General features: G+C 38.6%; 3 protein-coding genes across 4 annotated transcripts in view; 1 reads left to right on the top strand and 2 right to left on the bottom strand.

The window, feature by feature from the left end:
• The window catches only part of tfec (transcription factor EC), a 45615-nt gene extending 43077 nt beyond the window's left edge, over positions 1-2538 (bottom strand). Inside the window, exon 1 of the mRNA XM_014329419.2 lies at positions 2422-2538. The gene's annotated coding sequence lies outside the window, so the exon portion shown is untranslated. The remainder of the gene's footprint in view (positions 1-2421) is intronic.
• A 5228-nt stretch (positions 2539-7766) lies between these two features.
• On the top strand, positions 7767-13218 carry LOC102291786 (aldo-keto reductase family 1 member B1). Its single transcript, XM_005915604.3, has 10 exons — positions 7767-7939; positions 8829-8996; positions 9112-9228; positions 9321-9398; positions 10268-10390; positions 11112-11218; positions 11529-11610; positions 11779-11862; positions 11956-12038; positions 12133-13218. Exons 1-10 carry the CDS (start codon positions 7874-7876, stop codon positions 12173-12175), a joined length of 951 nt encoding a protein of 316 aa, XP_005915666.1. The 5' UTR covers positions 7767-7873; the 3' UTR covers positions 12176-13218.
• A 1457-nt stretch (positions 13219-14675) lies between these two features.
• Positions 14676-19121, bottom strand: LOC102291490 (aldo-keto reductase family 1 member B1). Of its 2 annotated transcripts, XM_005915603.3 has the most exons (10): positions 18991-19121; positions 18354-18521; positions 17826-17942; positions 16757-16834; positions 16534-16656; positions 16312-16418; positions 16117-16198; positions 15654-15737; positions 15305-15387; positions 14745-15185 (listed from the first exon to the last, which is right to left on the bottom strand). In XM_005915603.3, exons 1-10 carry the CDS (start codon positions 19054-19056, stop codon positions 15143-15145), a joined length of 951 nt encoding a protein of 316 aa, XP_005915665.1. In that variant the 5' UTR covers positions 19057-19121; the 3' UTR covers positions 14745-15142. The 2 variants fall into 2 exon arrangements, with proteins under 2 accessions (XP_042073435.1, XP_005915665.1); XM_042217501.1 differs by lacking the exon at positions 18354-18521 and having other exon boundaries at positions 14676-15185; positions 18991-19120.
• Positions 19122-21287: the final 2166 nt, after the last annotated feature.

Here is a 21287-nt window from a genome sequence, read left to right as displayed (position 1 = left end):
AACGTGACATATAGAAGCTCAAAAATGATGATAGCGAAATCAATTTAACTAAAATAAACTTAAAACCAGAGGGGTCAATGCAAGGTCAATGGAGAGACTTGACGGTTGTTCTGTGGGTACATTTAATAATAGTTATGAAACAGATTAGGTTTTGTGAAAAAGAAAAAGGGGAATCGGCTTTTATTGTCTAACAAATATGAAACTGCTGGGAATTTTTGTCACATAAATAAACCAAAACAACACTCACCTGGGGCTAACCCTTAACCACAGAATCATGAAGTTGATACTTGTGCAAACTCATCCCTGTGGTTGTTATGTGTCTGCAAAATAACTGCCAGGATGTGCGTTAATTATGAGATCTCCAGTTAAAAGTATACATTTTTAAAACTAAAGCACTTTCTCTTCTCTAACGCTTGCTAAACTGAATGCTAAAAGATGAGAATGATAATTCTGATGAAGGAACAACAACAGAAAAGGGGATGAAACACATGCTAGAGCATGCTCGTGCATTGCCGAAAACAACCCCTCTCCAGAGATGGGAAACAGAGAGGTTCTGTATGTGTCAATCAGATCCATTTAGTGACATCAAAGAGCGGATTCAGGAAGAAGCTGTTGAGAGTGGATGAGCATTCACCTTCCCTTTTCATCGGTCAAGGGCCACAGCTGAGAGGAGGTTGCCACAGGCTCACTTTGAAGTCAGTCCTCAGAGCAGACAATGTTTACATTCTTCCAGCACATTATCCCATTAGCCCATCATTTCTTACATACATCTGTCTACCGCCTGCAGAAATGGCACCTAGAGCCTACTACTTGAAGCCACATGATACTGGGCTTGGTCTTCCAGGTTTCTTGTTCTTATTTTTGTTGTTTCTCAAAGCCGAGATTATATTTTTTCACAAAGTCTTAACAACCATGTGTAAAGAAATATGTGCTTCTGAGGAGGTGAAACAGACCAAATTGTCATTTCCATATTATCCACAAGGTGGTGCTGTGGTGCTCTCACTTACTCACTTCAGAAGCTTTAAAAAGAAAGAACAAAAAACCCCAACTTTTATTTCCTTCTTGAAACTGTTTTGCCCCCACAAACAGAAGAAACAAATCCTAGAATATTTGAAAGGCAGAATGAGTGTCAGTTTTCAAATGTCATTACTGACAAGTCATGACTCAGAGAAGAATGATTTCTCAAAATTGCAAAACATATGAAGGGCAATGAGTGCAGTCAGTCATGTCAAAGTACCACTTCCACAATGCTGCACGCTACTCCATATTTGCACTCCACCCTTTGAAGATAGACTGGAATTGCAGCGCTGCACACATCTGTGGTGCTGCACACTGCACCCCTGCACACACCACTGACACAATTTCTTTCACCTTCTCATATTTTTGATTAAAAGTCATACTGAATTCTGTCATTGACCTTTTAATAACAGCTAAAAGCCCCCAAACATAACTGGATGCAATCTCGTAATTATACCTTTTATGATCATTTCTGTTCATCATACTGCTCTACCACTGATCTTCATTGTGACTCACTGTCCCATTAGTCTTTTACACACATCCCCACTCTTTGCCACACCGCTCATTCTCTCCACGCTTTTTTTTTCTCTTCCCCAAGCCCCCACGCTGCACACGCACTCCAAAAACAACATTCCCGTGATGCAAGATTAGAGAAGTTTTTCTTAAAATACTGTAAATAATATCAGATGACTGAAAACGAGGAAGTCCCCCATGAGGAACTTTTCCCGCTGTGTCATTCTGATTTCTAAAAGTGGCACCCAGACAAACATACACAAACAGACCACATGCCCACGCGATAATAACTTGTTGTTAGGTTGCAACTGGAAACAAAGGATGCTGTGGGGCTTGATGCAGCATGGTTATCTTGTCCAAATATTAACTTTACTTTTAAAATATGAATATAAAAATGAATATAATGAAGAATCAAATTATTTTAGTGTATAGCAGCAAACTAAAATATCCTCATTGTGTTACATAACCATCTCTGAGATGTCCCGTCTCAGAAATATGAGAAATGTGAGCCTTGCGTAAGAAAAAGTTGAGCATTCGAGTTATCGTAAAATGATTATGCTGACACCACTCAATAATCTTAAAATATGAGCAACATGTTTATATCTCAATAATGTCTATCCAAATTGCTTACATTTCTCAGCACTATGCTCACACGTGAGCACAAAATCTATTTATTTAAGAACCCAATAAAACATACCTGCCTACCGGGAAGTATCAAACTTCCTGTTAAACAGGATGTTACTTGTGGAGAAGTGAAGGACAATTCTTCCTCTTCATCACACATGACAGTAAGAACAGGTGATACGCATTATACATATAGAAGTAAAATTATAGCCTGCACAATATTAATTGCATTCTAGTGTGTCTGTCAAAGAAAACATTCTCATTTACCTGTTTGTTTGGACTCTTTGTTGAAAGTCTCGTTGGTATATTTTATGTAGCTTTTCTATATCCAAGTGCAGCTTCAGTTTATCCAAGTCAAAGTGCTTGTTGACGTGTGACACATGGAAGCCCGAGCCAGTGAAAGGGCCCCAGATTTAAACCAAATTCTATTTCCTCTTTTCAAGCGGGGTGCAAAGGGAAGCTTTTACGTCAACTGCCCCTCTGCCACTCTAACAGGAAAAAAAAAAATCACAGATTCTTGCAAGTCATTGTGTGACATAATGATGGTTACTTTAATCTTAGCGTCTTAAAGTTTTATGTGAAAGGTGTAAAGTGGTGAACAGAACTTACTTTATACCTGACTTTGAGGGGTTTTTTACTGGAAATTCTCAACAAAACCACAGTACTTACCAGGTAAATTACACTCCAGCTGATAATGCAGCATGCTGCCTCACTTTGATATTGTTGTCAAGGTCGACACTAAAAATAAAGGCTTGACTTTCAAGTGTAGACAGAATACTGTTAATTTCATATTCTTGAGACAGTTTGTTCATAACTGATCAGGACTACTTGAAATATAAGAACAAAACACACAAGTGTTTTCGGTCAGCTTTATGAAATTGTGGCATTTGGTTCCAGATGGAAAGGGCTTCAACACTGCATTCACGGTCACACTGTAATCTGCATGATAACAATGATGAACAACCCATCAGGGACGATTTAAGAGAAAAAGCCTTCAAATTCCCCTTCAGATGCATGTTGATTGTGTTTATTCATGGCAGTTAGGTTGATGAGGGAGCAATATGGAGGAGGCTGGATGGACACTTGTTACGCGTTACCGTTAAAATAGCAGACATCTCTTGACAAAGAACAAACAGCAAAGGCAGACTGAAATCAAGGCGTCTGTGAAAGCTCTCAGGAATGCAAATTCAAAAGCACTTCATTACTTGCTTTTTCCCTGCAATCTTGTGTCTGAGAGACTGAACTAAGTGGTTAATCAAGCCAAAAACCAAACCTCGTCTGAGGGGCCAGAGAGGAGGCACCTCTGCTCGCAGACAAGGCCAAAGCTGTGAGTATGTCAGCACATGTGAAAATACACAACTATGTGTTTTTAGAAACTCATAAGAAAAGGATAACACTCAAAAATAATTATTATGAGATATCCGTGACTTGTTTTTGATTTTGATACTCTGTGGGTAATTTCCTTGTTAGAATTACGGGAAAAGTACTGGCATCTAGATTTACCAGCATTTAACTGTTATTTTATATTATATCAACAATAACTGTATTTGTTTTTAATAAGTCTCTGTCGAGAGTACAAGCTTTCTAATACTGTCAGCTTGTCATTCTATGGTTATTTCAGTGTTCCTACTGTTCTCCCTATGAACAGTTTAATGTTCTTGCCCATGTACCATGCAGTCAGTATCTTGTCTTCCTCGAACTATCACATGATGTTCGCTTTTTCGCAACTCCCATAGGTTACAGGAATGTTGCTGTGGTAAATTTTCCCAACAAAAACCCCCAAAGATGAAGTGATTAATCACTAAATATGATTAATCACATATGGAGGAGGGTGTATGGACATTAGGAAACTATTAAAAACCTACAAAGTCTTAACGCAACACATCATCTTAAACTACATTGTCCCTATCAAATTAAAAACTGTAAGCGTGTTGTGATAATGGCCCATTATAATGGAACGCACATAGCACATTCACCACAATTAAAGTCAACACACTGATTATTAATTAGAAGGAAAAAGATGCTGAATTATACCACAAGACAGTGGTTTTCTCATCAACATCAGCATTTACAGTATTCAACTGTATTCAAAACACACAAAAAATGGTAGATTACTTTATTATTACTGTATTTTTATTTATTTTACATTTTTAAAGCAATTTGTTACAGTGTACAACTCCTCTACTCTTAGAATGAGTAAGTTGGATTATTTCTATGACATGTGCTGTATGACAGAAAAACAAACAAATACTGTAATGAATCCAAAGGGAATTTAGGCATTCAGTCAAAACGTCAGAGATGCTGTCGGGTTATGTTAGTACATAGTCCTTTTCACACACACATTCCCTAACATTATTTAAGAAAAAAAAAAGAGTCTGAACTATTCTGGTAGAGATAGATTCTTCTCTTTCTCGCTTAATCAGGGTCTTAACACAATTTTAAGGCTATGTGAGCCTTCACACACCAACAGAGAGGGCACAAGTCCTCTGTTGTCTGAAGTTAGATGCATTAACACGATATCTCAGGATGGAACTTGAGCACTGATGTTCCCCTTCAAACTGTCTTAACTGATTTAGTACCATAAAAGCGTTCGATTCGTTTTTACATATCTCTGTAAAATATGATAGAAAAAACAGTCGTGAATCTGTTACTGCGTGCGTGAAGTGCACGCTCACATTAATATGGTAATTTTATACATACTGTATATCACAAGACATGCCCCTGCATTAGTCAGTAGAAACTATCCAGCAACATCCTGTAGACTAAGTGCCAAAATATGTTCAACTTGCTGCTTTATAATACGGATAAAAGCTAATAAACAGTATTTATTTTTGTAGTTGATTAAAAATTACCAGTAATCGCCAATCAACTAATCAGCTGATTAAGTAAAAGCTTTAGATCTAAATCTATTTAGACTGTCTGCTGAATTTAAATATCAGCTGGATTATTCTAAGTTTATTCTTCCTTGATGTCTGCAGGGCTCGAATCAGCCCAAATTATCTCCCGTGCCTCCAAGAACATGTAATGCACCTGACAAATGACCATGATTTACTTATGACGTAGGGATTTCTCTCCCTGATCTTGTTATTGTTCAACAGGCGGAATGTGCGGAATGCCAGTGTGTGAGTGAACTCAGCGAGAGCCGACACTCGACATTAGATTTATGGGTGAAGATTATGACCCAGGGCGCTCTGGCAGAAACAGAGAAAAAGACAGCAAAGCCAAGGCCAATGGTACAGACGAGAGGAGGAGAGAAAAGGCAGGGAGAACGGAGCAAATGCCAAGAAATGAAATGAGGTGTTTGATCTCTCCAGGACAGGCCAGGTCTTACCCGTGGAGTGTCTGATCTGATGTAGAACCACTGAAAGCACCTCCAGCTGCACAAGGCATTCATTACAGCCACACGTACTGGAAGAGGAGAAATACATTGGAATCTATGTATTTATTTGTGACGCCCCTCTCTGCCCGTTCCACTTCACCATCCTATAAAAATCTATCTGTTCTCTGCAGATTCTTTGAGAATATACTCCTCCAACACAAACCTACCCTCTTTGTCCAAAAGTTTCCTTGAGAGACACTCGGTTTAACTCGAAGCCTCTGTTGTCTCTTCAAATGCCCGCTCGTTTTTCTTTTCTTTTATTCTAATCGATGCACTTGGCAAAGTGAAACGGTGTCTGCCTGCAGACGCAAAATAAGAAGCTCTAAAATGAAAACCTCCCTTTTAGGTGGCAATTGTATGTGGCTGTATCTTCGTCTGGTTTACCTGCGGGTCTTTGATCCTGACAGTGTGCGACTGCGTTTGATTCCTGGGGTACTTTGACAGTTTGCAGGCTGGCAAAAGGCCCTCCAGTGTCTGAAGTTAGATCAGAGGAGAGAGGGCCTGAAAAGCAGGCGTCCAGCTGGGAGAAGATCAGAAGAGACACAAACTTTAGCGAGAGCCATTGTGAGGTACACAGTAGCTGCTGGCTCCCGTAACTTTTCTCTTTGTGTGTGTGTGTTTTTCTTTTTTTCATATGGCTATCTTCTCCCTCTCTTATCTTCGTCGCAGAAGTTGAATGGCTCAGTTAAAGGTCTGCGAGGTTTTATCTGATTTCGCCAAAACAAGTCACCTTGTATTTGTTCCCTCTTTCAACTGTCTCTGAAGGTTTAAGGCCGGTGTGTGCTGAACAATGCTACACATCCTCTTTAAGAATTTAGTGTAAGAATATAATGAAGATCTCCTAAAAAAAAATAATCCTAGAAACATAAAACAAAATTCTTTAAATATCACATCCTATGTCCAGTCAGTGTGCTTAGAATAATTATTGTAAATTGAAATTAAAATGTAAATGTGAGCATGAGTTTTTGGGAGCCTCAAGTTAAAATATCAATCATTTCATTTACTGTAATTACTGCGTACACTGACAAATGTCTAAAATTATGGAACTGTATTTCCTTTGAGCCTCAGTTGGGTGATTTGAGGAGACTGTTTCACAGATTTGTAAAGCGTAACGGTGCCCTCTAGTGGTGCAATGGTAGACTCGAACAAAATTGAAGAAAAAAGCAAAGAGGTTTTATTTTGCCAGTTAGTTCTGGAGTTTGGTTAGGTGAAACCATATGAATGCCACACTGCAAGACAGAAAACAAAACTGTGCAGGTATCGTACCATGCAAAGGTCTTGATCTGTCCCTCAATTTCTATATATTTTTCTTCCAATGAGTCACACTCGGTTGTATTTTTTAGGTGGCCTTGGACAATAGTTCTCCAGATTTTTCTGAACTGTTCCATATTATTTCTTTGGATTTTGGCTCCCTTTTCACTTATTTGTCAGACATGTCCTTTTACCTCATCATAATAATTATTCAAGCATAAAAAAGGCACCTAACTCAAGAGATGAACCAGTATTGTTCCTGCACATAACAGTCAACTTGGCAAAAAAACAAACAAACAAAAAACCTAGCTAAATGTTGTGTTTTTATGCTATTTGTTATTGGCAGCCTGTCAAAAACTTTGTTGCAGATTCTTTAATTAAATCTATTAAAAAATATCCCAAAAACAAGGTGATTCGTGTTACCCAAAAACTCGACATATCTTGGCGTGGTGTGCAGTGTGTCCTTTATTGAGCACAAGTTGCAGGCCTAAAAACTAAATTCTCCGGCTATTGGAGACTAACTGAAATAATTTCTGAAGACTACTTAAAGAAACTACCAGAAAGGCTTGCCTGAAAAAGTTCAGTCTGCATTAAAAAATAAAGGTGGTGATACCACATACTGACTGTTAGAATTGTACAAACTGTCTTTTTGTTTCATTTTCATCTATGCTTGTTCCCATTTTCCTAGCAAAATATAAAGAAATGAGGGGTAGTATGAGATTTTTGCACTGTACTACATGTTTTATTGTTTGTTTGTTTTTAGGTCAGTATTTTCTGGAGCATTATCCATACTCCTTCAGTATTTTATTAATATTTATTTCTAAGTTACTTACGATTGTAAAGGTACTTGAGCTTCCCTTTAAAAAAAATGTCAATCAATGTAAAATGATGCTGCTTATCAGTAAATACACTGGAAGGTGCGTGCGACTGCCGCCTGTAGCACATCCTGCAGAAAAGAATTAAAAGACATCATTAATCGATCGATCGACGGTGCTAGCGATCTACTAGCTCTCTGCGGTGCACTTGGCATTTGCTCTCGCTCCTCGTCTGCTTTCAACCACATTCAGGTTCTGCTCGTTCACTACAGAAATGGCAACTTCAGTGAAACTCAACACCGGTGCACAAATGCCCATTTTGGGACTGGGGACGTGGAAGGTGCGTCTGCTTTCATTTATTATGCCGTCCGACTTTGCACAAGTTTGTAGTTAGCCTTTTATGTAGGCTAACATGCCAACAGAAAATATGGTTGGAGGACGAATAATGGCCGTTTAAAACAAGTTTCTATCGTATTATCTTTCGACATTTCGAGGTAAATTGCATATACCGTCTACAGAAATTACTGCTCGACATTATTTTCACTTTAGGACCCCACCTTTGGGAGTGGAGCCAACCTTGGCCGAGTTTCTAGAACCATGACAAAGTCTGTGCGAAGCTGGGGCAGTCCTCTAATGCCCCACGTTTGCTTCACTGTTATTCAGTGCGCAGAATCAAGAGTAGTTTAAGGATTTGTTACAAGTCGTGCTACGTAACTGCTGCTGAGACACAGCTGATACATTTACCCTGCTTGTGTAAACAGTAAGGGCAGCAAGTTTAGTGTACTTGAAAGCTGAGATCGCTGTATTCTCCTTTTAGATATAATGAATATTAAATGTGTTGACCTTTCCTTCTTAAATAAAGGATGGAAATTGAATTTGTCCCCCAGATGTTGCTTTTAGCTAAGTGGGTATAATGGAAAAAGTAGCAATTAACATTAGGAAAACAGTTAGACTATAGCATCACTGGACAAAAGGTATATGTGAAGAGGACACGAGACAAGGGCAGTGTAGATGTAACCTATTTAGTGGTCTTTTCCCAACAAGACAAAATCAGGAACTGGAACTCGTGTTTTCTAAGTTACATTTTGTGAAGTGTGCAAAATGTTATCTGCATAGAGACAACAGGTCCATGTATAAGTCTACCATGATGTTTTGGTACAGCAGTCTAAATGATTCTTTTAACTGCCAGGGTGAAGTACCACAACAGCTAACCATCTCTTGTTTGTTAGTCTCCACCTGGCAAAGTTGCTGAGGCAGTGAAAGCAGCCATTTCTGCAGGTTACAGGCACATCGATGGTGCCTACGTCTACCAGAATGAGGTAGAGGTGGGTGAAGGTATCCACACTATGATCAAGGATGGTGTGGTCAAAAGAGAGGATCTTTTTATTGTAAGCAAGGTGAGCTATTGGTGCAAAAAGTACCTTTTTTTTGTTTGTTTGTTTGGGGGTTTTTTTAAGATTTTATACTAAATTGATGACCAGTGCGTGCCTTATGTGTGCTTTCATTTCCCAGCTGTGGTGTACTTTTCATGAAAAGTCCTTGGTCCGGAAGGGTTGTGAGAAGACTCTCACTGATCTTAAACTGGACTACCTAGATCTCTATTTAGTGCACTGGCCCATGGGTTTTAAGGTAGGACCACTTTTGTTTTAAACATAAAAATATTTTAACTCTTTGCTGCCCTCATCTTGTTTAGTGGCATATAATCCTTTGTCATGTTACAGGCAGGTGATGAGCTTTTTCCTTTGGACAGTACAGGACAAAGCATCAGTGATAACACCAGCTTCCTGGAGACATGGGAGGTAAGTTAATAAGACTGTGTGTGATAGATTACACTTTGCCATACTTATAGTGCTGTGCTAATAATTTTGTGTATGGTGTGAGGATTACAGAGGTCAAAGTATATCACTTTAGTGACAATGGCAGACTTCATTTTGTTTTGTGGAGGTAAGAAATTGCATTGTGTGTCAAACCAGGAAAAACTGCACCGAGAATGTGTGACAGGGTCAGTCATTTTGGATCAGGAAGGATCGTGGTTTAAGGGAAAAGATGGTCATGTTATACAGATACACGGCACTAACATTTATCAGAAATGTCTTCATTGGCACATTATTTCCTCAGTCCCATCTGCTTCCAATCAGTCAGCATTTTTTATGCAAGACAGTTCTCCTTGTCACGCTGCACAATGGGTAAACCACTTCCTTGAAGTTGACAAAAATGAAATAATGAAATGACTAGCCCAGAGTCCTGAAATGAACCCAACTGAGAACTTGTGGGATTTTCATTGAGGACAAGGTTATGGCCGAGAAAACCACCACAGTTATCAAACAGTGAAAAAATATGGGAAGAGAGGAAAAAAACTATTCTGCAGATATACTGAGGTAATTACAAGAAATAGGTCTCCACTACTTCCAACTTTCTTTCTTTTTTTTCTGTAGCCATTAATAATTTCATTATTAATGAAAATATCTTTTCTGCCTCAGTGGTTACTGTTCTGTAATTCTGATTAGTTACTTTTATTTATTTTTTTAATCCGTTTTTAATTTTTCAGACAAAATCATCATCTTGAAGGAAAAAAGGGTTTTATATCATTGCATATCATGCGCGCTAACACCAAAAGTCCTTGTGCACCAAAGTCCTTGTGTTTATTTTTTATCCCAAATGTTCTCAGGGAATGGAAGAGCTGGTAGATGCTGGTTTGGTCAAAGCTATTGGGATCTCCAATTTCAACAAGGAGCAGATTGAAGCCATTCTCAACAAGCCGGGCCTCAAATACAAGCCTGCCAACAACCAGGTATGCTAAATGATTTGTATTGTATAAAATAACCATTTCTGTTTGTTGTTGGAGTTAGCTGTTGTGAAAGTTAAATACTCAGGGCTATGAAGGAACAAGAAAACATTAATGTTTCATGCTTGCTGTTCTTAAAGGGCAAGAGGCCGTAACAGCATTATCTGTCTCCTCCTGTGAGGCCTGAGAAATAAATGTCTTGTTAGTTCATGATGGGCCGCAGCAGTTTCCCCTCAGGCTGGGCCAATTAGTTGAGGTGACCTTATATTTTTGTTTGTTCTCAGAATCATGGTTTACCATCAACGTCACGTTGTGTCTTATATTAGATTAAAGCACAATTCTTTTCCTTTTTGTCATCAGAGCACAGCAGTGCTATAGCTGCTTATCAGGAAATTTATCACTGAAAATGATGCCAAATGGATCCAGCAGACTCTGAAGGCTTATGGTCTTGTATCTTCTTCTAAGCCAGTACTAAAATACTTCATTTAACCATGCTAAGAGTCTTTATATACAAATATTAGTCCTTTGACAAGAAATTCAATGCAGAATTTTTAAGTGAAGCTGTTTTCCTTCTCTTTTCTTCTGTCATTTAATGGAAATACTAAAGTAGTAATAATAATAAATAATAATAATAATAATAATAATATGTGCATGTTTTGAAGGGGTTCACTGACATGATGCATGCATAGATTGATCACTGGTATTTGCTTCTCATTTTTCCCACTAGGTGGAGTGCCACCCATACTTGACCCAGGACAAACTGATCAACTACTGCCACTCCCAGGGTATCTCTGTGACAGCTTACAGCCCCCTGGGATCCCCTGACAGACCATGGTCAGTAGGCATGGCAAATATGTTTGCCTCAAAATGACTTCAACAGGCCTTGAAAAGTGACCAAATACTCCACACTCACATTGGTTGATTCCCTTTTATAATATTTATCAATACTGTTCAGCCTATTATATCCCTTTAGCGAGTTTCAACTCATGACTCTTGTTCCTCTTTCTCTCTGTGGCATATGTTGTCACGAGTTTGATATTAAGTAACAAGCCAATGAGACCAGGGTCTCATTTATTTATTTTTTTACAGAATACACTATTTTGTACACAGAGAAAATCTTATTGAACATGTATTGAAAATGCAGGGCTAAACCAGAAGATCCCTCACTCCTGGAGGATCCCAACATTAAAGTCATTGCTGAGAAACACAAGAAGACACCTGCTCAGGTACAGCTGTCCTTCTGGGCAGAACATGCCACTGATATATTCTATTTTATTTTGAGTAACTTCTATCCAAGAGAAAAAAGTAAAATCAATCTGCCTGTTGTACTCTGGAACATTATATTGAGCTTAATCACCTTATCACGTTAATAGCCTGAATTCTTTTATTTCCAGGTTCTGATCCGCTTCCACGTCCAGAGAAATGTGATTGTGATCCCTAAGTCAATCACACCGCAGCGCATTCAAGAGAATTTCCAGGTCTTTAGCTGGGGAGATTGATTATCCTTCCATTTTGTTACTTAAACTTCTTTTGATTGGGTCATTATTCTTATATTTTATACACATTTGCAGGTGTTTGACTTTGAATTAACTGAGGAGGAAATGAAGACTATACTGGGATTTAATAGGAACTGGAGAGTCTGTCCAATGCAATGGTGAGACAGGATAATTGTGTGCGCTTTAAACATAGAGTTGTGAGTTGGATAACAGGGAGTCATTTTTTTCTTTTCTCCCTCTCTCTCTTTGTAGGGCCACAAAGCACAAGGACTTTCCATTCAACGCTGAATTCTGAGAGGAAAACTGGAAAGTTTCCACATGTTAACGCTGGGTCTTTGTTATTGCTTACTTTCCTCTTCTTTGTGCGTTTATGCTGTTGGGTTATTGCATATAAAATCAATCAAATCTGGAAAAAAGTTCCCACTTCACACTCAAGCACGTGAAAGTTATTGTACAAAAGAAGTCAGTTGACATGAGGGGTTAGGTGGAAACACTGATTTTTATTTTTTTATTTATTTTATTTATTTCATGGAATGACCCTGCTGTAGCTTTGACTCCTCTTACATTTCTCAGGAAAAACACCAGCTTCCTGTGTTACCACTAAAGTTTATACACACACTCCAAAGATGACTTGATGCTTAATTTGATCTTTGGGTTATTATAACATATAATTATGTTTTGGATTTTGCACTCCTGTAGTGGCATATTGGCATTGAGCCTTGGGGTGAAGTAAATGTATTTGTTAAGTTACTGAAGAGAATAAAACAAGCTACTTAAAAATCATAGACTTTACAATGTCATTTAGTTTGTAGTTTTTCATGTCTAGTAGTGTCACATGCAAGAGCAATCTTAACTACCTTTAAGCTTTCATGTCCAACAATTTTTAAAAATGTATTTCATTTATATAGAAAATTAGATTTAATTTGCATTAAACGTGAAACCTGCAGTCCCTGACAGAGGCAAAAAAATGGCGAATTTATAAACTTATCTCTGTGAAGCACATGTTGCCTTAGAGTCATGCCATACAGTATTTGGTGCTTTGTATTCATGTGTATTACTGTGTTATAATGGTGTGGCTTTTGCTTCTCATGCTCGTTTTATGGTCGAGCAAAGCGAGCGCGTTTACTCCACACTAGGGTCTGCCCATCTATCTGCAGTGAAATCTATTGTCAGATGGAGGCAGTGTACAAGTTATGTGCTACAACCGGTCTGTAGGCCACTCTTTCTTGTGTTGTTGCTGTTCTGCGAGCCGGCCGTAGAAAAGAGCGAAGTTGTAGGATACAAAGAGCTGATGTTAAACTGAGTGTTTAAAAACAATTAAAAGTCTTACTCCTGCCATTGTCTGTGCTTTTCATGCTTTGTTTTATGATCTTTGAAGTTTATTTACTGTTCTCCGTTTCCCATGAACCCCTGTGTTCCGTATTCCGGCGCACTTGTCAACCAGCTGTCAATAGCCAGTCACATAAGTCATCCACTTCTAGCGACATACAGTCAGGATCTTCGAAGACTACCCTGCAGCACGCTTGTTAGAGCTCTTCTCCCCCTGTGTGACTGAAAATTGTACACGGATAGGTATATTTGTGGGACTAGAAATCCTGCTTCAGTTGTTGCTAGTTTAATAAAGTCCCGTGGAAGAGAATAAAATAATTATATTTAAAAATAAGAAGAAAGGACCAGCCCAAGCAGAGATTTATTGTATTCAATTCAGGTTTATTTAACGTTAACGGAGATTTGCCATGTTAATGCGGTTATGGCGTTAACGTCATGTTAGTGAGATTAACGCTGGCAGCACTAGTATAAATAAAAAGAAGCACAATGAGGAACTGTAAAATGTACAGCTCAAATTGGATCTACAAAAAGAATAAAAACTTCATAAAAGAGTTTATGAAAGTTGGCTACACTATTGTATTTCGTGAATCTGTTCACTCCCATAAAGTGATGCTAGCATTGCATCACCACACAGAAGTAGCAGTACCTTTTTGGTCTTTTAAAAAATAGTTTGTCTTATGAATGATTTATGAATTAAACACTCTTGGCCCACAGGCAACATGTTTAACATTCAGGGCATATAGTTGTAGAGGTTTCTGTCATGTCAGCAGGGTGCTGTCATCTTGTTGCTCTTGGGCAGCAAACTGCATATTTTCTTATTGCACTGTCTTTTCATTTTTTTAAAATTATGTATTTATTTTAAAATGCAATAACACAAAAGACATCAATGTCTGATAAAATAAGGAATAGAAGGGGATTTGACCTTTCACCCAAGGGTGAAGCAATCCTTTCAGGAACCAAAGCACCAGCAACTGGTAAAATTAAAACAAGTTTATTTATTCCCTCAGAGCAACAGTATACAGTTAGGATTCTCTTCTTAGGGCACGTGATTTAAATTTTCATCTTATTATCAGGCAACTTCAGCATTTAATGCCAGCTGATCATTTAATCATTAGTGCCTCTAATGTTTCGAGATGACTGAGTTATGGGATATACACGTAGTCAAACTATGCACCACAATGAACTTGTACTAACTTACAGAAAATGGACACTATATATTTTAATGGGAGGAAAGACTGATTGGACAGTTATGATCATCCCTTCTGGCAGTGAGGATGAGTGCACCCCAGGATTAGGTCAGGGGTCAGGCATCCAATGTGATATGTGCTTTTAGATCTTATTAAGGTACCCACATGTAAAAGCCACACCTGCCAGTGGTTTCCTCCCAAAGTCCTACATAAGGTAGTAGTGTCTGAGACAATAAGAGATGATGATGATTGATTTACCAACAAAGTCCCCCAAGCTCCCAAAAGTAAGGTGCTTTTTCCCCCCTTTCTCCTAAGAAAAAAAAATTAATACCATATAGGTATGAAAGGACAAATGTTTGTTGTTGTTTTTTTTTTAATCATGTCAACAAGAAGATGCTGTTTTTTTTGTACTGGTAGATCTACAGTTTAATTACTGGCTTATTTTGTGCCTTTTCATCCATAATTTTAATTACATGGATTACAACATGATGCATTTACAAACTGTAAATTAGTTCTGGCAGAACTATTTGACATTTTCACTGAAATGCCTCTCTCATTCCAAAACCCTCACTGTGGCTTAAAAAGCAGCTGAACTCACATTCATCCAATGCAAACACAAATGTCCTAACAGGATTTTTAACAAAGCCACACAAGTTGCATTGTTCATTTTATTGATTTATTTTTAAATTCTGGAGGAAACATTCAAGCAAAACTGATATAAACAAGGCATGGTGAAGCATATTAACTTAGTATTCTGCATTAAGGGGAAAGTCTTTGTGTTTTGAAGCCCTGGAAAGAGAAGACAAGAAATAGCCATTAATTGATAGCACAGTTTATTTTAGAATAATGCCACGTCTTTATTTTTTCTGTATCCCCTTTACCCTTAATCTTCCTTTATTTTTACTCACCACTGTAATGTGAAGCCTCTCCAGTTCTTTTTCAAGCTGAGGATGTCCTTCATGTCATCTTTGCTCAACTTGAAGTCAAACAGCTGAAAAAGAAAGAACCGAAAAATAACTTATAACTTGCACAAACTATATGAGCTGCTCTATGGAACCCAACACGTATAATGAAAATCCAAATGAGAACATAGAAAAATACAAATTTTTGCATAAGTCCATGACCTAAATTCCCCCCAACAATGCAGATTTCTACACAAATAAATCTAAATATGATAACTGCTCAGTGTGAATACACTATATTAGCTAAAAAAGACTAAAAACAAAATCTGCTCATGAATATTTATGATTACTGTACCTGGAAGTTCTCCTTGACACGATGGGGTGTTACTGACTTTGGAATGACAACCACATTTCTTTCGATGTGGAACCTAATCAGAACCTGGGGATATGGTTCAAACGAGCAGTGGTTATTCAGTTCAGTATTATTTAACTTTCCCATGATTCAAATATTTTTTTTAATAAGCCTTCTAATCCACCACATGACAGTATTGATTTTCTTCTTGCTGACGTCAGTAATTTAACTTTTGAAATGTTGCATTGCATAACTGTAAGCACACAGGTTTTGGTTTTCCACGGGAGACAACATGCAGCCAATAACTAAGATATTCAATATTAGTTAAATACTGCATCTCGTTGTTCTCTGGTTGTGCTGCACACTCGTGATCCTACTGTCTGATATCTGACCTTTTACCCAACATGAGATGTCTCATTTAGAAATTCAAATTTCAAAATTCCTGACTTGTGTAATTCCTCAGTACCTGTGCTGGAGTTTTCTTGTACTTTTGAGCAATGGCCTTGATCTTAGGTTCCTCCAGCAGCGAGGGTTCATCAGATGAAGCCCTTTAGTAGAAGAGGACAAGAAAAACAATGTGACACTGTTAATATCCTCGAGAAGTAAAGCTGATTATACTCCTACATTAGCTTTGTTTACAATAGATTGTACATCCTCTTACCAGGGTCTGTCAGGGGAGCCTAGAGGACTGTATGCTGTCACTGTGATGCCTTTTGAGTGGCAGTAGTTGATCATCTTCTCTTGGGTCAGATATGGGTGGCACTCAATCTAAGAAAACAACCACATTTCGGGGACTTTGTTTTATTTTTATTTTCATTTCATTTTTTAGCAGTGCATGCCTCCAGAATTCAAAATAAATTAAAAACAATTTTGCAAAATCTACCTGGTGGTTGGCAGGCTTGTGCTTGAGGCCAGGCTTGTTAAGTATGGCTTCAATCTGGTCTTTGTTGAAGTTGGAAATGCCGATAGCTTTGACCAAACCAGCATCCACCAGCTTTTCCATGGCCTTTAAGATAAATCATAAACTGGTTTTAGCACAGCATATTTTAATTTGGTTGTCAGCAAGTCCACGGGATTATCACTGTGCAATAAGTCATTTATATTACCTCCCAAGTGTCCAAGAAGTTGCTGTTGTCAGAAATAACCTGCCCATTCTCATCCACAGGAAAAAGATCATCTCCTGGCTGCAGTGGCCAAAAGATGTGTTCAAGACAGTATTAAATTTAGACTGCATAGTTCAGTCTGATAATACAATTCAATTTTATTTTATTTATATAGCGCCAAATCACAACAAAAGTCGCCTCAAGGCGCTTCGTATGAGAAAAACCCAACAATCATATGACCCCCTATGAGCAAGCACTTTGGCGACAGTGGGAAGGAAAAACTCCCTTTTAACAGGAAGAAACCTCCAGCAGAACCAGGCTCAGGGAGGGGCGGCCATCTGCTGCGACCGGTTGGGGTGAGAGAAGGAAGACAGGATAAAGACATGCTGTGGAAGAGAGACAGAGATTAATAACAGGTATGATTCGATGCAGAGAGGTCTATTAACACATAGTGAGTGAGAAAGGTGACTGGAAAGGAAAAACTCAATGCATCATGGGAATCCCCGGCAGCCTACGTCTATTGCAGCATAACTAAGGGAGGATTCAGGGTCACCTGGTCCAGCCCTAACTATATGCTTTAGCAAAAAGGAAAGTTTTAAGCCTAATCTTAAAAGTAGAGATAGTGTCTGTCTGGAAGCTGGTTCCACAGAAGAGGGGCCTGAAAACTGAAGGCTCTCCCTCCCATTCTACTTTTAAATACTCTAGGAACAACAAGTAGGCCTGCAGTGCGAGAGCGAAGTGCTCTAATAGGGTGATATGGTACTACAAGGTCATTAAGATAAGATGGGGCCTGATTATTTAAGACCTTGTATGTGAGGAGCAGGATTTTGAATTCAATTCTGGATTTAACAGGAAGCCAATGAAGGGAAGCCAAAACAGGAGAAATATGCTCTCTCGTTCTAGTCCCTGTCAGGACTCTTGCTGCAGCATTTTGGATTAGCTGAAGGCTTTTCAGCGAGTGTTTTGGACATCCTGATAATAATGAATTGCAGTTCATTATAAACACTATTATATCACAGAGATTTTAGAGAAAGTTAACTGTATTGTAAGGACTGGACAGAAGTTTCCAGACCTTGGTCCCCATTGGGAAATGCATGAGGTAAAGATCCAGGTAGTCCAGCTTCAGGTCCTTGAGAGTCTTCTCACAAGCTGTTCTCACCAGAGATGGAAGGTGAAAGGTGCACCATAACTAGGAAAAATAAGCAGGAGATTTACAAACAAGGTGTCTCATTTCCCCCAACGCTGTAAACATGTTATAGTATGACCATTGTACCCTCATTATTTCCTTATGCAACTAACAACATAACTACTATAAAGGTACTGCTGCTTAGCTGCTCCTTTATTTCCAGAGTGGTTGCTTTTGATTCAGCTTAGATACCCTTCCTGACACAACCCTTCCACCGACCCTTGGAACCAGCACTAGGAATTCACTAGCTTGTGTCTTTATCCCATCTCAGCTGGGGATCTTTCATGTAAAGGGATCACCATGGTGTGGAAAGCCACATGCCTCAGGTTGTCTTCCAAAGCCACTGCTTTGGAAGACAACCTGAGATAATAAAATGGTTTATACTCATTTTTATTGGCTCTCTCTAAAGCTCACCTTGCTCACAATGAATAGGTCTTCCCTCTTTACCACTCCTTGATCAATCATTGCATGGATTCCAGCTCCAACTTCTTCTTCATTCTGATACACATAAGCGCCATCTATGTGTCTGTAGCCACAACTTATGGCGACTTTCACGGCCTCAGTCACTTTTCCTGGTTCTGACTGCACAGGTAAGGTGATAGAAAAACATGGAATGAATAAAGCAAGTGTGAATCGCAAGAAGGCAAGCAGTTTGTGACCGCTGCGCTGTTATGGTAAAATGATGTTGGAATAAAGACCAAAAAGGACAAGATAAGTACTGCTGGAGTTATTGGACTGTTTAATTCATTCATGCATACCAGTGACATCGCGTCACGTAGGATTAGCCTCTACAATCCAGTTTATTTTACTTTAGTTGCACTATGTAAATAACATGTTACTTTGGTTTCTTTTGTAACCAGACTCTATCAGCAAGATAGGGAATTTGTTATATAAAAACAAATTAAATATAAATAGTACAGATAACATAGACGAGTGAAACCAGTGAAAAATAATGAGGGTAGCAGAAATATTCATTGAAAAGTAGGGTGAGCATGGACAGATTAGCAGTCTCCCACAGAGCTAGTTTAAAACAAAAAAATCTAAGACTTACCCTCCAGGTGCCCAGACCCACTATTGGCATCTTTGCTCCATTGTTAAGTGTAACTGCAGGTATCATCTTACTAGCTTTGAAGTAACGTTCTCAACCTAGTCGGAACACTCACTGTTTGAATGTGCTGACTCATGCTACTATATACTCTCTCTAGTAGTAGGAGGAGACCGTCTCTTACATAATCATAATATCAGTGAAATAGGAGGGCTTTCAATGGGCCCCGCTTGTCTTACACACAGTGCAGAAATATTCTGTTAGGTGTACATAAAATTTTTTAACGGGTAGTTCTATAATTTCCACAATTTGGATAATGTGGAAAATTTGAAAGTAATGTCTTTATTCAGTCTGAGCATAATTCTGAAAAGCTGCAAACAAAATTATTGTGTTACTGAAACTGACATTTGACTGCATCTCACTTTAAATTGGTAACCTCTTATATGTGTAAACATAAATCCGCAGACAAAGTAAAATGAATTTTTTTAATTGACACTTACCATTGATACCTCTTACAACGATGCAGCAATAGATGACTCCTCTAGAGTTTACAAAAAATATGCGATGGCCAAACATGTCTGTGACATCAATTAGTGTATAGTCACTATAACGTTCACAACCATATACAGTGCTGTAAACTTGTCAGAATTGAGGCAGTAAGCAGTCTCAGTTGTGTCAAGAGTTTACAGGAAAGTGAAAAGTTAGTATACAACCATCACAGGAACGCAAAGTATTGTAAATAAGATTATGCAATTTGATAAAGTTTCTATTAGCACGGCTTGCGATTTTAGGTCAGTCTGAATGAATTAATCCCCCCTCAAAAATAATCTTTGAACACAGGACGCGGAGGAGAAGAGACAGCAACGTGTGTTAATTAAAAAGCTTCAGCGGAAGATTGCTGCAGGGTTTATTCAGCAACCCAAGGTTAGGAAAGCCTTTCAAAATATATGCTCCCAAGACCAAAAATCTGTCAGAACTCACTTACTATAAACTAGTGGGAAACACACACAAAAGAAAAATTTTCTTTTTCTGACTGAGTTGGGTTTACAGCAGTAGGATAGTGAAGCAGTAACTTTTTGTTGACTAAAGGCCTGTTCTGTCAAGGTGAAGACGTTGTAAATATAAGTGTGTTTATTGAGATGTTGGTGCATGTTATCTTCAGAAGGCAAAAGATAACATGTGATTCAGCACTCTGTTCTCAGAACAAAATGCTGAATCATGCAGTGAATATTACTTCAGCAACACACTGAAAACTACAGCTGCAGATTCAATGATATGTTAAACGTGACATGTCAAAATGGAAATATGTCTAAATGCAGATGTTCTCACAAAGATCACAACGTTAATGATAACAACTTTAAAAACTTTTCTCTGCTCATTAGAGTTAATATAGATAAACAGTCCTCCTCTTTGTCAGGAACAGTTTGTTCTTATGGGTGCTTGACCCTCTTTAGCTGAATTCCAAAAGAATAACTATGTTATGTAACCGGAAGGTCACCGGTTCGATCCCTGGGCTCTTTGTTCTGGTCGTTGTGTCCTTGGGCAAGACACTTCACCTACCGCCTACTGGTGTTGGCCAGAAGCGCCGATGGCACGATATGGCAGGCTCGCTTCTGTCAGTCTGCTCCAGGGCAGCTGTGGCTACAACTGTAGCTGCCTCCAGCAGTGTGTGAGAGTGAATGAATAGTGGAAGGGTATATATAAATGCAATCCATTATTATCCTGATAATATGTATGTTTGTATCAGTTGCGTTAAAAATGTAGACACAATCTATGTATATATATTTTCACAATTTTTTGTTTTCAAACTGATTTTGATTATGACTTCTCTTTTACACCAAACTTCCTTCAAGGAGATAAAAGTTAGGCCCAAGGTTTTCTTTCCAAAGCACCAGATCTAAATCTACTCGATTACCTTTTGAATGTGGTGGAACAAGACAAATCGCACAGACAAATCTGCAGCAATTGTGCGATGATATCATGTCAATATGGACCAAAATTTCTGAGGAATGTTTTCAGGACATTGCTGAAATTGATGCCATAAAGAATACCAGAAAAATATGTGTGTGTCCTCAGCGGCCACACCGAAGATGTGAACAAGTGGGTGGAAATTTTATCTGACAGACAACTCACCCAAGCAAAGCAAAAGGGTTGAACTTTGCTGTGACACCAAGACAAATCCCGCTAGTGGAACTGATCACAGTCACAGAAACAGCAATTCAAAATAACAACATTGCAGATGTGGAAGCAGAGCAACTACAGATGAAGGTTTCGGCCTGTCCCAGCAATGCAAAGGTTGCGGT

The sequence above is a fragment of the Haplochromis burtoni genome, unplaced genomic scaffold, assembly GCF_018398535.1.
Source record: "Haplochromis burtoni strain Fernald_Lab_line unplaced genomic scaffold, NCSU_Asbu1 Contig_14, whole genome shotgun sequence".
In the NCBI taxonomy this organism is placed as follows: domain Eukaryota; kingdom Metazoa; phylum Chordata; class Actinopteri; order Cichliformes; family Cichlidae; genus Haplochromis; species Haplochromis burtoni.
The sequence above is the reverse complement of the archived record's forward strand: the minus strand, read 5'-3'. Positions and strand labels throughout refer to the sequence as shown.

Excerpts from the sequence above, each read along its gene's own strand:
- LOC102291490 (XM_005915603.3), bottom strand. The coding sequence starts at position 19,056 with ATGATACCTGCAGTTACACTTAACAATGGAGCAAAGATGCCAATAGTG. Across the intron at positions 16,835-17,825 it reads ATTTCCCAATGGGGACCAAG|CCAGGAGATGATCTTTTTCC; the intron begins GTCTGGAAACTT and ends TGGCCACTGCAG. Across the intron at positions 16,199-16,311 it reads GGCTCCCCTGACAGACCCTG|GGCTTCATCTGATGAACCCT; the intron begins GTAAGAGGATGT and ends CTTCTACTAAAG.
- LOC102291786 (XM_005915604.3), top strand. The coding sequence starts at position 7,874 with ATGGCAACTTCAGTGAAACTCAACACCGGTGCACAAATGCCCATTTTG. Across the intron at positions 7,940-8,828 it reads TGGGACTGGGGACGTGGAAG|TCTCCACCTGGCAAAGTTGC; the intron begins GTGCGTCTGCTT and ends CTTGTTTGTTAG. Across the intron at positions 11,863-11,955 it reads GCATTCAAGAGAATTTCCAG|GTGTTTGACTTTGAATTAAC; the intron begins GTCTTTAGCTGG and ends ACACATTTGCAG.